This window comes from Pleuronectes platessa, chromosome 2 (assembly GCF_947347685.1).
Source record: "Pleuronectes platessa chromosome 2, fPlePla1.1, whole genome shotgun sequence".
In the NCBI taxonomy this organism is placed as follows: domain Eukaryota; kingdom Metazoa; phylum Chordata; class Actinopteri; order Pleuronectiformes; family Pleuronectidae; genus Pleuronectes; species Pleuronectes platessa.
In genome coordinates, this window is record NC_070627.1 from 26,448,751 (window position 1) to 26,460,753 (window position 12,003).

The following is a 12,003-nucleotide window of genomic DNA, read 5'->3' on the forward strand; positions in this document are numbered from 1 at the left end:
CCGTGAGGCTGTGTGCAGCTCCTCTCAGGACCGACATGAAGCTGCTGGACGAGCGCATCTGCTCGCTGTTCAAGCGTCACAGGAGGCAGACTCTCACCTACTGGAGCGTGTTCTTCAGCTTCGGCCTGTGCATCGCCTTCCTGGGACCCACCATCCTGGACCTGAGGTGTCAGACCCAGTCCACCCTGCAGCAGATCACCTGGGTCTTCTTCTCCCAGCAGCTCTTCCTGCTGGTGGGCTCCAGCGTGGGAGGACTCTTCAAGAAAACGTGAGTGTGGTTAGGGAGAAGTGATGGGAGTGATCCACACCATGTTGTTTTCTATCATAAATCATGGTGAACATGGCAAAAGGTAAAACAAATTCACAACAACTCTAATATAATTACTGTTTCTGTATTTATACCTGAGTATGGACAGGACTGATAACGTTTTCTTTCCATCTCCCACATTAAAATGCTAGCTTAATGAAAATTTATCAGATGGCAATCGACTAACCACAAAGAGTTAAACGGCTAATGATAAGGAGTGCCGGAGGCAGGTTAACGTTTGTAATAACTATAAAATATTTCAATGTTGTTGAAACAGGAGCTTTACTGACCTCTAAAAAATTGTCAGACTGGGGTGTTGGTCTTCAAGGCCTTTTGACTCATATACAAAAATTGCTTTTATAACTTTTCAACCCTTTAGTATCGGTTAGTATCTGAATTTAAATTGAAGTGTACCCTCACGCTGTGTCAGATTTGCCTCCATTCAGGACATCCAGGTCATGTCCTCACAAATATGAGGAATGTGAATTTAATTCAATTTGATCTTGACTGCCTTTAGTCGACAGTCCTGCCTTTGAGGCTGAATAATTTAAGTGACTGGTAAAGTGTCCGGATGTTGAACATTTCATTGACCACATCATCCTTCATAGACTGAATTCTTGATTTGACTGGCAAATATGTAACATTCAAAGTACAGACGGTTGTTTCCGGTCTGTGCTGAACCTCACACTGAGCAGCCACTCAACCGCGACCTGAGGTGTGAATGTGAGTGTGTGAGGTGGATGATTAGACGGCTGTTTAAAAAAAACTTTATTTCACAGAAGGGTTGATGCTTTCTTCTTCGTATATCATATTCAACTCTCTGCTCAAATCTTAGTAAAGCATAAGCTAACTAATGCCAGTTATAGAATAATTGATTAAGTGCAGGGGCGTTGCAACACAAGGGGCACATCATCTTCTTCTTCTTCATCATCATCATCTTCTTCGTCTAGACGCTGACAAAACAGTTTTTCTGTGCAATGCAGTGACGAGAATTTAACTTCTGGTTGTTGGCGCGTAAATATCCATGAACATTTATGTACCTTAGTTTTTTAAATCTTGAGAAAGAACTTTCGTAAAGACAGCAAGGAGGGAGAGCACCTCAGTTTCTGTTTGTGACACTTGAAAAAAACACTGAGGGAACTACAGAAAGATTACCTAACATTGAAAACATTACATAAAACCTCAGTGTTCATCATGTTCACATGCTTACCGAGGATTTTTATCCTGTGATGATTACTGCTTAATCTGTATTGCAAGCCGTCATCACAGGCTGAACAGTCTTGTGAGCAAACTACAAGTTATGTTGGACAAGGTTAAAGTTGGAAAGTTGGCAAGAAAGAATGGGGAACACAAGGTGAAGATAACGTGTCTTTACTGGGTAAATAAAAGTTAGAGCAGTAGCAGAGCATCAAGGTGACTTTACTGCAATAACAAGATAAAGCCTGAAATCACTCTGGCCTGGGCTGAGTCACTTAAATAACAACAAGGTGAGAATATGATGACTATGGGGTCATTTAAAAAGAAATACTATATATTTGCAATGAGTCTGTTGTTAGTCCCTCACAAAAGTCTTGTCACTTATCCATTTTGTAGAAACAACAGCTTATAATAACCTGACTTTTAATTTTCCATTGATTTTGGAAATTGCTTATATGAAAGCTAAAACCCTCCCAAATTATGTTTAATATACTAAAATAAATTTGCTTCACTGAAGAAAGATTGATCATTTAATGAACACAGAAATGTCAGATTTTGGCAAGACAAAAGTTTTGTCGCCTACAGAGAGTAATGTGAAAATTTTACAAATAATTGACTTCAAATACAAAAATATGTTGCATAACATCAGTGAATTAAGTAGTGGTGCTGTGAGATCCATATTTAATATCTTGTATGACTTCCATGAGCTTGAAGGACTGCATCCATGCGGTTCGACAATGATTCATACAATTTATTGATGAAGTCATCAGGAATAGCAAAGAAATCAGTCTTACATGCCTCCCAGAGTTCATCAAGATTCTTTGGTTTCGTCTTCCATGCTTCCTCTTTCATGCTCAATGATGTTCATATCTGGTGACTGGGCTGGCCAGTCCTGGAGCACCTTGATCTTCTTCACTTTGAGGAGCTTTGATGTAGAGATGGAAGTATGCGATGGAGCACCATCCTGCTGCAAAATTTGACCCCTTTTATGGTTAGGAATGTAAGAGGTAATACTACTTGATATTTTAGGCTATTGATATTGCCTTCCACCCTGCAAATCTTTCGCACACCCCCATACTGGATGTTACCCCAGACCATGATTTTTCCGCCACCAAACTTAACTGTTTTCTGGGTGAATCTCGGATCCATGCGGGCTCCAGTAGGTCTCCTGCAATATTTGTGGCGGCTGTGATGTAATTCAACTGAAGATTCATCTGAGAAATCCACCTTCTGCCACTTTTCCAGCGTCCATCCTTTTAGCAGGCTGTGGGCTTTGGCAAATGCCACAAGTTTTTTTAGTTGCCTTTTGTTTAGTGCTGGTTTCTGGGCACTGATTCGACCATGGAGTCCATTTCGAGACAGAATTCTACAAATTGTCCTGGTTGACACAGGGACTTGAGGTGACCAGGCCTGGTGGAGCTCTGCTGCAGTGGAAAAGGGGCTGGCCTTGGATTTTCGAGCAAACAAACGGTTCTCCCGAGCAGTTGTCTTGCGGGGTCTGCCGGACCTGGGCTTGTCAAAAACATCTCCAGTCTCTTCAAATCTTTTTCTTATTCTTTGTACTTGACGCTGAGACACATGCAAGGTGTCAGCCACCTCAGCAGTGGATCTGGTCTTCAGCCTCTTGATAATCAACACTGTGGTCTCAGGGTGAATCTTAGGCATGGAGTCAGAGGTCAAGTTGCAGTTGATGTGAAGGTCTGGTGTGCTGGGGTTCTTTTTATACACACCCACTAATTGATTGATCAATTATTGATCACAGGTGAGGCTGTAATCTAGGATTGGGTGCATCATATGACAAGGCGACAAGACTTGTGTCTTTGCAAAAACTGACTCAGTGGGCTTTACCAAGCTGTGAACGTTAGAATGCTTTTCAGCAGTTTCGTTTGGCACCAAAACATTATTTCAAAAGCTGTTGGGATTTAAATTAGCCATTTCTTGTAAAAAAAATTGATTACCAATATATTTGAGGGGCACTTAAGGTCAACTTGTACCCAAGCGATAAGACTTTTGTCAGGGACTGTAGACTGAAGATGAAGATTAAAGCTGTGGCTGTTGTTTCTTCTCCAGACTACTGTCCTCCCTGGCTGCTCTCTTGTCCTCAACGCTCATCATATCGATCGTGTTTGCGATCATACCGTTATGTCACCACGTGGTGCTGTTGGCCATCACCATGGCGCTTGCTGGCAAAGCCATGGGGGTGATTGACACCATCGCCAACCGGCAGCTGGTGAAGCTGTATCAGAAGGACTCGGCCGTCTTCCTGCAGGTCAGAGGAGGAGGGGGAGGGGAGAGGACGTCTGTGTGTTTGTGTCTGTTCTTGTGTCTGATCTTGGTTTATTTTCATGAGTTGAGGCTGAAGATGGCACGGTGACTGTATTGTATTCGGACCAATACAAAATTAAGCCCTTGTGCACACACAAATGTAAATATAGCAGTAGAATTGTGACAGCAGGGACAGACAGTGCAACATTCTTCAATATAAAAAAGACGAGCAACCCTCAACACACATTTTATGACTTAGTCTCATACATCTTAAATTTGGCATTGACTTGTTGACGTCACACCAAAGGGAGTGAATAGGAGTGAGAAGATGTAAAGGGAACACTCGGCCTCCAAGTTAAATCCACTGACGCTTTGCTTCTGTGTACAGATTATATTTTGCTAAACCATTTCTTCACATGATAATGCATGGTTGCTTTTTATATCATGACTTTGAAAAGCAGGAGAAATTTAATAGTAACTGTTGAAGGTGCAAACGTTTGGGCAGCCCTCTAAGTCAATACTTGGATTTTGGCATCTCCTTCCACAGGCTTTGCATTTCTTCATTGGCCTGGGAGCACTGGTCAGTCCCCTGGTGGCTGATCCGTTCCTGGCAGATGACAACTGTGTTCATGCGACCAACTGGACGTCCAACTCGTCCTCCTCGTCGGACCTTGAGCACCTCCGCAGCAGCCTCTCCGGCCATGCAACGACACTGCACAACATCTCCCAGTATCCTCTGTACACTGAGGGTGTCGTCGTCACCAGGGTGTCCTATGCTTTCTGGATCATGGCTCTTATCAATGTGAGTTCAGGACACTAATACATGAGACACATGAGTGATGTTGACTAGGACTTATATAAGATGCACTCCAGTGTGTTGGATTCTTTCTAAAATATTGACTCAATGGTCTACTGCAGGGGTTTTCAACCAGGGGTCTGCGGCCCCCTGGTGGTCCGCGGCGGCATTGCAGGAGTCCCGCGAAATTCGCTTTGATATTTCAACACATTTCCAGATTACTCTTGAATATCATGAAAAATATTCAAAATAAGTAAAATATGTCTAAAATAATATAAAGGTGATGAGGGGAACCTTGAAACTTTGTTTGAGGTTTTTAAATAAAAACAACATGGAAAACCAAATGTTAAAACTTCGTTCTATCCACATGCATGCATGCATGCACGCACACACACACACACACACACGTAGGCACGCACGCGCGTAGGCACATCAGTGGGCCGCGGATTACTTACTAGTCAGAATGGTGGTCCCTGGGACAAAACCAGTTGAATGGTCTACTGCCTTTTTAATAGGATGATGACAGGGACTTTGGTTGAGCCGGTTGAAACCGTGTGATTTGCCTAAGAGGAAAGATAACACATAAGGTCGAGAGTCTCTTCTACCAGGGCTGTCAGTTTTTCCCCAAATATACTTTGAACAAATTTGACATGACACACAATTTGTTTGGACATAGTCAAATACCTCACACACACAATCAGACAAGGTTGAACACTTGACCATGCTCCATTCGTCTGTGGTACCTCCTCTGCTGCTGCAGGTGAACCGGTGAACACACAGAGTTACAGGTTACAGAGAGGACAAACAGCCTCACCTTCGATCATTACTTTTCCATCCTCTAAGGCACGGGCAAATTAAAACTGTGATGAATGAACTAAAAGTTGATCTTGGTTAACTTGCTGAAGTCAAATGCGGAAGAAAGTGAAGAATCTTGTCAGTGAGCTCTTTTCCCAACTGCTTTGCAGTTGTACAGCAACATGCTATGTACTGGTTCTACAGTAGGCATGTGTTGATTATACAGTATTAATGCTATAAAAACAACAGAAGCCTGTTACAGTGTGCAAGTCTCCAGAGACCATGCTGTGCTGTTCTTTTTGAACTGGAGCTGCTCCAAGCAGAGAGCAGGATGAGACCAAGTGGACTCAACTAGTATGAGAGGAGGTTCACGAACGGAATCAACTGACAGGAAGTGTTGACTGTTCAGATAGTCAACAAGAGATTATTTGTGTGTTCTGCCAGCTCCCTGTCCCTGCAGTAGTGCTCGCTCTCATGTACCACGAGAGATTGCTGCCGTGCTTCAACAACGGTCCACGTTTGCTGGATAAGGTCTCGCTGCCTGAGACGAGTCCCACCCAGGACAGTGGACAAGGTAATGGATGGATGTATTTGTGTGTGTGTGCTTGTCGCCAAGCTTTTCAAATGAAGTGACAAATCTCTTTGTATCCCTATTCCTCCAGGGCACATGAGCTGGTGTGGTTGCTGCAACCCTGCCACACTCCGGGGCCGCCCTGCTACTTTCTTCATCCTACATGCTCTAGGCGGAGCCATCCTCTTCATCACCGATGGGATCATAGTCAGTGTTCACGCCAACATAACACACATTGGATATTCAACACATAAAACCTCTGTGCCAGGATGTCTCAAACTGTGAGGCTGTAGGGGGATGCATGGGAACTGTGAGACATGAGGAAAAAACAATGGGAAGGTTACTGTAGCTAGATTAGATTAGATTAAATAGAACTTTATTTCTCTTATTACAGCAGGAAGGACAGAATAAGGCAGACAAGAAACTAAAGAAAAGTAAAAAAGATAATAGAATAAAAATAATGAATTAAATGGTTAAAATAAAATAATTAAAAATTAAAAAATAAATTACATTAAAAGTAGGAACATTCTACACACAGGATAATTTGTACGACACACAGGGTGAATAGTACCTGGCAAGTACAGAATCTTTTGTACATAAGAGCTGGACGGTTGTACATAAAATAAACTTAAAAGTACTTCAAAATAGTACAAGAAATTGTGCAAAAGCAAAAACTGTGCAAGATATTGTAACTAAACATGAAGGATCTGCGGAAGGGTTCCTTTTTTAACTGCGGGTAAAGCAGTCCTCTGCTGAAAGAGCTGCTAAGGGCTCCCACGGTATGATGTAGGGGGTGAGGGGTGTTGTCCATGATTGAATTTAACTTAGCATCCTCCTTTCACCAACCTCCTTAGTGGGATCAAGAGGGCAGTCCAAGACCGAGCTGGCTCTCTTAACCAGTTTATTTAGTCTTTTCCTGTCCATCTCAGTGCATCCACCACCCCACCATACATTGGCATAGAACACTGAGGATGCCACCACAGTGTCATAAAAGGTCCTTAATAGTGTCCTGCACCCTCCGAAGGACCTCAGTCTCCTGGCTCTATGGCTGTGTCATCAGAGAATATCTGGATATGACAGCTGTCTGTGTTGTTTCTGAAGTCTGATGTATACATTGCGAACAGGAAAAGAGAAAAGCACTGTCCCTTGAGGGGCTCATGTGCTGTTAACTGCTACATCCGACACACAGTCCCAAAGCCTCACATGCTGGGGTCTGTCGGTGAGGTAGTTGATGGTCCATGCAGCCAGGTGGCAGTCCACTCCAGAAGAGAAGTCAAAGAACATGAGTCTCACAGTGCTGCTGGTGTTCTCAAGGTGCTCAAGGGATCTGTGAAGGAGGTAGATGACCGCGTCATCCACACTAATGCCTGGCCGATACGCAAACTGTAGGGGGTCCAGCTCAGTGCTCACCAGAGGGCGTAGGTGCTGGAGTATAATCCTTTTCATGGATTTAATCAGGTGAGAGGTCAAGGCTACCGGCCTGAAGTGGGGGGGAGCTGTATGCATCCTTTGCATTTGCATACAGTAAGTCCAGTATTTGATGGTCCCTGGTATGGCATTTAACATACAGAGTGAGGGTGGGGAGAGTGGAAGACAGGGGAGCATGGTTGAAATCTCCAGAGATGAGGAGGAGGGACTGAGGATGCGATGTCTGCAGATGTGACACTACAGTGTGTAGAAGCTTGCAGGCTGCTGTAGCATCGGCAGACGGGGAGATGAAAAACGCAGCTGGGTGTCTCTAGTGCAGCGCTGCTCTTTAACTATATTTGCTTAGATATTACTAAATGTTACAGTCTGTGTCAGAAATAACAAGTTTAAAGTCATAACTCAGTCTGACCATTTTCCCATGTGAACTCCAGCCAATGTCCTGAGAATTATGTTGAGACATTGTCTGGAGTTGGCTCTTCTCACACATTGAACACAACAGGAGATTGTCCATCCGTTCCACTCTCATCTGCCGGAAATACTGCATTTTGGTTGAGGCACAGAGTCGTGTTTCAGTGAAGCTTGGAAGAGGAAGGAGATGACACAAAATGTTTGCTGCAGAATTTATACTTTTGTTTACGTCAAACAACAGTATGTTGCTATTCTTTGAGTTGATTTTGGCTTCGACCCTTATCAACTAAGGTTCGTGAATCATTTTGTTGACCTCTCTGTGTAAATGATCTGTGTTTCTTGGCATGCAGGGCTCATACGCTGGTTTCATCTACACCTACGCCATCTCCCCTCCTTTGCTGATGGGCCATAAGACTGCTGGCTATCTGAACAGTGTATTTTGGGCCTCCATCACAGCAGGAAGACTGGCTTTCATCTACCTGTCCTACAAATACACAGCACCCACGCTGCTCACCTTCAGTCTGGTATGAATGCACATCAAAAAGACAAATCCACTTAAAGTCTAGACTGGAAATTACAGTCCAGTGAGGCAGACATCAAACATAACTCAAACTATTAAAATAATTAATTATTTTAGTACAGTAAGTATATAGTAAAATAGCAAGAACTGAAGACCAAACTAAACTGCTTTGACATCTTCAGCCCTCTAAGGACCCAGTCACACCTATTGGTAACATTTGTTTTAGATCCAAGCCCAAGTGCAGCTCTATGGCTTTGTCTAGAGCAGGGGTGTCCAAACTTTTCATCCCGAGGGCCACATACAGAAAAAAAGGTGAAGGTCTGGGCCACTCATGCCGTCACGCCCCCCTGCCCTGGAGCGGACTGTTGACAGTGCACCTCAATCGCGTCGCTTAGGGCGGGGGGGCGTGGCGGCGTTCTGAGGGTTCAGCTGGCAGGTCAGGGGTGAGTTGGGTGCCACCTAGTGTCAAAACTGAGAAGTAAAATACAGTGGGCCATAGTCCATTACATTACAATTCATTTAGCTGACGCTTTTATCCAAAGCGATTTACAATCAGTGCATTCAAGGGTAGGGGAGAGCGGGGTAATGTGAGACATCAGGTAATGTGAGACACCCCCTGTATCTAGGCAACAGAACACATTTGTGGTCATGTGATCATTAGCCCCTCCCATTCCACCCTTGCCATGAAGGAGAAGTTGGTGCTGGTGCTGTGGTTAGAATGTTTTTTCACAAAGTAAATTTTCTTGCTTTGAACTTAATCAACTGTTGTGTACAAAAAAATGGATCCAGGTAGAAAAACTTTTATCATACATGTTGATGAACTTCGAACATATAAAACCATGTGATTGATGCTAGCTGAAGATTAGCCTGAATTGCTAAGAGATGTTGTTTTTTCTAAAATGATGGCTGTGGGGTAAAGTGAGACAAATGCTCTGGGGTAAAGTGCGACATGTAGCACAAGTTAAGTTTAGTCTTAAACATATTTTAGTGTAATATTACATTACATATGTTTTATTTTTAATGCCATAAACATTGTAGAAAAGCTATCATGCCAAGAAACTACACCAGGAAGACAACCTGGGGCCAAGCACCACTCCCAGAGATGGAGAGTGTAGCCGCTGAGGTTATGCAAGGAAAGAAGTCCTTAAGAAAAGCTGGAAGGGATAGAAATATTGACAAGACAACCCTCAAAAGATTCATAAAGAAAAAAGAGAAAGGGGAAGTAAAATCAGTAAAGATCGGTAAAGAGAATATTCACAGATGAGATGGAGGAGGAGCTTGCCAAACAGTTGAAGCAACTAGCTGACCAGTTCCATGGCCTTGCTCCAGTGAACTGGCATTTGAATACGCAGAGAAAAACAATATCCCTGTCCCTGCCAATTGGACAGAGAAACAATGTGCAGGTAAGCTAGGGTGTGCAAGAGATGTATCAAAATAATCATAAATGTGCTTAATTGACCTATTACAACATGTGTTGTTATGGTAGTTTTAAAGTGGAAAAAGTAACTGGATCACTTTACCCCCTTGATTTCTCTGGTCTGTCTCCCTTTACCCCTAAGCTGGGGTAAAGTGAGAAACAAGACCACTTTTTAAAAAACAATCATATTTTAACTGCCCTTTGTCCTGATGACATTCTGATCATTTCCATTGCTAAGAAACATCCTGAATTAATGGGAAATGTGTACATTTTACTGATATATAATTTTAGCTCGCCTAGAGGGGAGCAAATGTAAAAAAATTCTCACATTACCCCGCTCTCCCCTACTCGAGGGTACAACCCCAGAACAACAAGAATCAAGAAAGTACAATTTCTTCAAAAATAGAGCAAAACTACAAAGTGCTATAAAGTGCCATTTAAGTGCTACCAAATTGTTAGTTTAAAAAAAAAAAAGAAAAAAAGGGGGTTTTATTTTTTGGCGGGCCAATTTAAAATGGATGGCGGGCCGCAGATGGCCCGCGGGCCGTAGTTTGGACACCCCTGGTCTAGAGTAATATATTTTTTGTTTCAGTGTGCTAATCTTACTAGATTCACATCCGGCATCCACACAAATCCAGAGATTTCGAGACCTTTACAACACAACCTGATTGGGTCTTTTTTAAATGAGCTTTGCTTACTTCCACTGTCTGTAAAAACTCTACTTCATTGCCAATCCAAGCAAGACAAATGTCCTAGTTACTTTGCATAATTTGAAGTATTTTATATAACAAAGTCACCAACTGCTGAGGAAACAATCTGCTTCCTGTTTACACTGACCCAGTGTACGTAACTGGTCACATGACTTACGTTTTCAAGGGCACATTATATCAAAAAGAAATTTGCACCATTTTGCTATGGTTTCTGGACTGAAATATTTGTATTAACTCTCCTGACACCGTCAGATACAGGCTAGTTAACTATGGTTAAAGTTTTTATGTAAAATAACTCCTGAACTGATTATTATATTATTTTTTATTAAGCTCTATGACACCATTAGATCATTTATACTGAGGCAGTTGTGTAAGCAGCAGGTGGAGCAAGAGCAAAATATCTTTTAAACTGTATTATATACAGGGAAATTAGATATAGTATGAGAGATTGTTTTTCTCTTTGATTTGTGTTGAGATGTTGGATCGTTAAAGCATTAGAGAGCTTAAAGGCAACTCGGACATTTGAAAAATCTAAATCGCTTTTTCAGAAGTAGAAAATGTTCAAAACCACTGATTTAGTCTGAAAAAACATGTTGTAATAATTCTCAATTTAAAAATAAAGTAAATCTGTCAAATAATAAATAAGTATTGGAGATTTACAGTATTTGTGACATTGTGTAATGTAAACTATCCAGCCGGCAGAAGAGAAGTAGTCATATACAGTGAAGGAAATAAGTATTTGATCCCTTGCCGATTTAGTAAGTTTGCCCACTGACTAAGAAATGAACAGTCTATAATTGTAATGGTAGGTTTATTGTAATAGTGAGAGACAGAATATTAAAAAAAAAATCCAGAAAATCACAACATATAAAAGTTAGAAATTGATATGCATTTGATTGTGTGAAATAAGTATTTGATCCCCTAGCAAAACCTGACTTAGTACTTGGTGGAGAAACCGTTGTTGGCAAGCATAGAGGTCAGATGTTTCTTGTAGCTGATCACCAGGGATGCGCACATCTCAGGAGGGATTTGGTCCTCTTTGCAGATTCTCTCCAAATCCTTAAGGTTTCGAGGCTGTCGCTTGGCAATTTGAAGCTTCAGCTCCCTCCACAGATTTTTTTATGGGATTAAGGTCCGGAGACTGGTAAGGCAACTCCATGATCTTAATGTGCTTCTTCTTGAGCCACTCCTTTGTTGCCTTGGCTGTATGTTTTGGGTCAATGTCGTGCTGGAAGACCTAGTTTGTCACCAATGGTTTTCTAGGTGACTGTGGTCCCAGCTGTCTTGAGATCATGAACAAGTTCCTGCTGTGTAGTTCTGGGCTAATTCCCGCACCTTCATAATGATCATCGATACCTCACGTGGCGAGATCTAGCCTGGAGCCCCAGACCGAGGGCTATTAATGGTAATGTTGTGTTTCTTCCATTTCCAAATAATCGCACCAACATTTGTCTACTTCTCACCAAGCTGCTTGCCGATGGTCTAGTAGCCCATTCCAGCCTTGTGCAGGTCTAAAATCTTGTGCCTGACGTCCTTAGACAGCTCTTTGGTCTTGCCCATGGTGGTGAGGTTGGAATCTGACTGATTGA

At 42.4% G+C, this 12,003-nt stretch overlaps 1 protein-coding gene across 1 annotated transcript in view; it reads left to right on the top strand.

The window, feature by feature from the left end:
- Positions 1-12,003, top strand: part of mfsd4aa (major facilitator superfamily domain containing 4Aa) — a 19,050-nt gene continuing 7,047 nt past the window's right edge. Inside the window, exons 1-6 of the mRNA XM_053432285.1 lie at positions 1-268; positions 3,575-3,773; positions 4,317-4,571; positions 5,805-5,934; positions 6,023-6,138; positions 8,118-8,291. Of these exons, the coding sequence (XP_053288260.1) occupies positions 36-268; positions 3,575-3,773; positions 4,317-4,571; positions 5,805-5,934; positions 6,023-6,138; positions 8,118-8,291 (1,107 nt within the window). The 5' untranslated portion in view covers positions 1-35. The remainder of the gene's footprint in view (positions 269-3,574; positions 3,774-4,316; positions 4,572-5,804; positions 5,935-6,022; positions 6,139-8,117; positions 8,292-12,003) is intronic.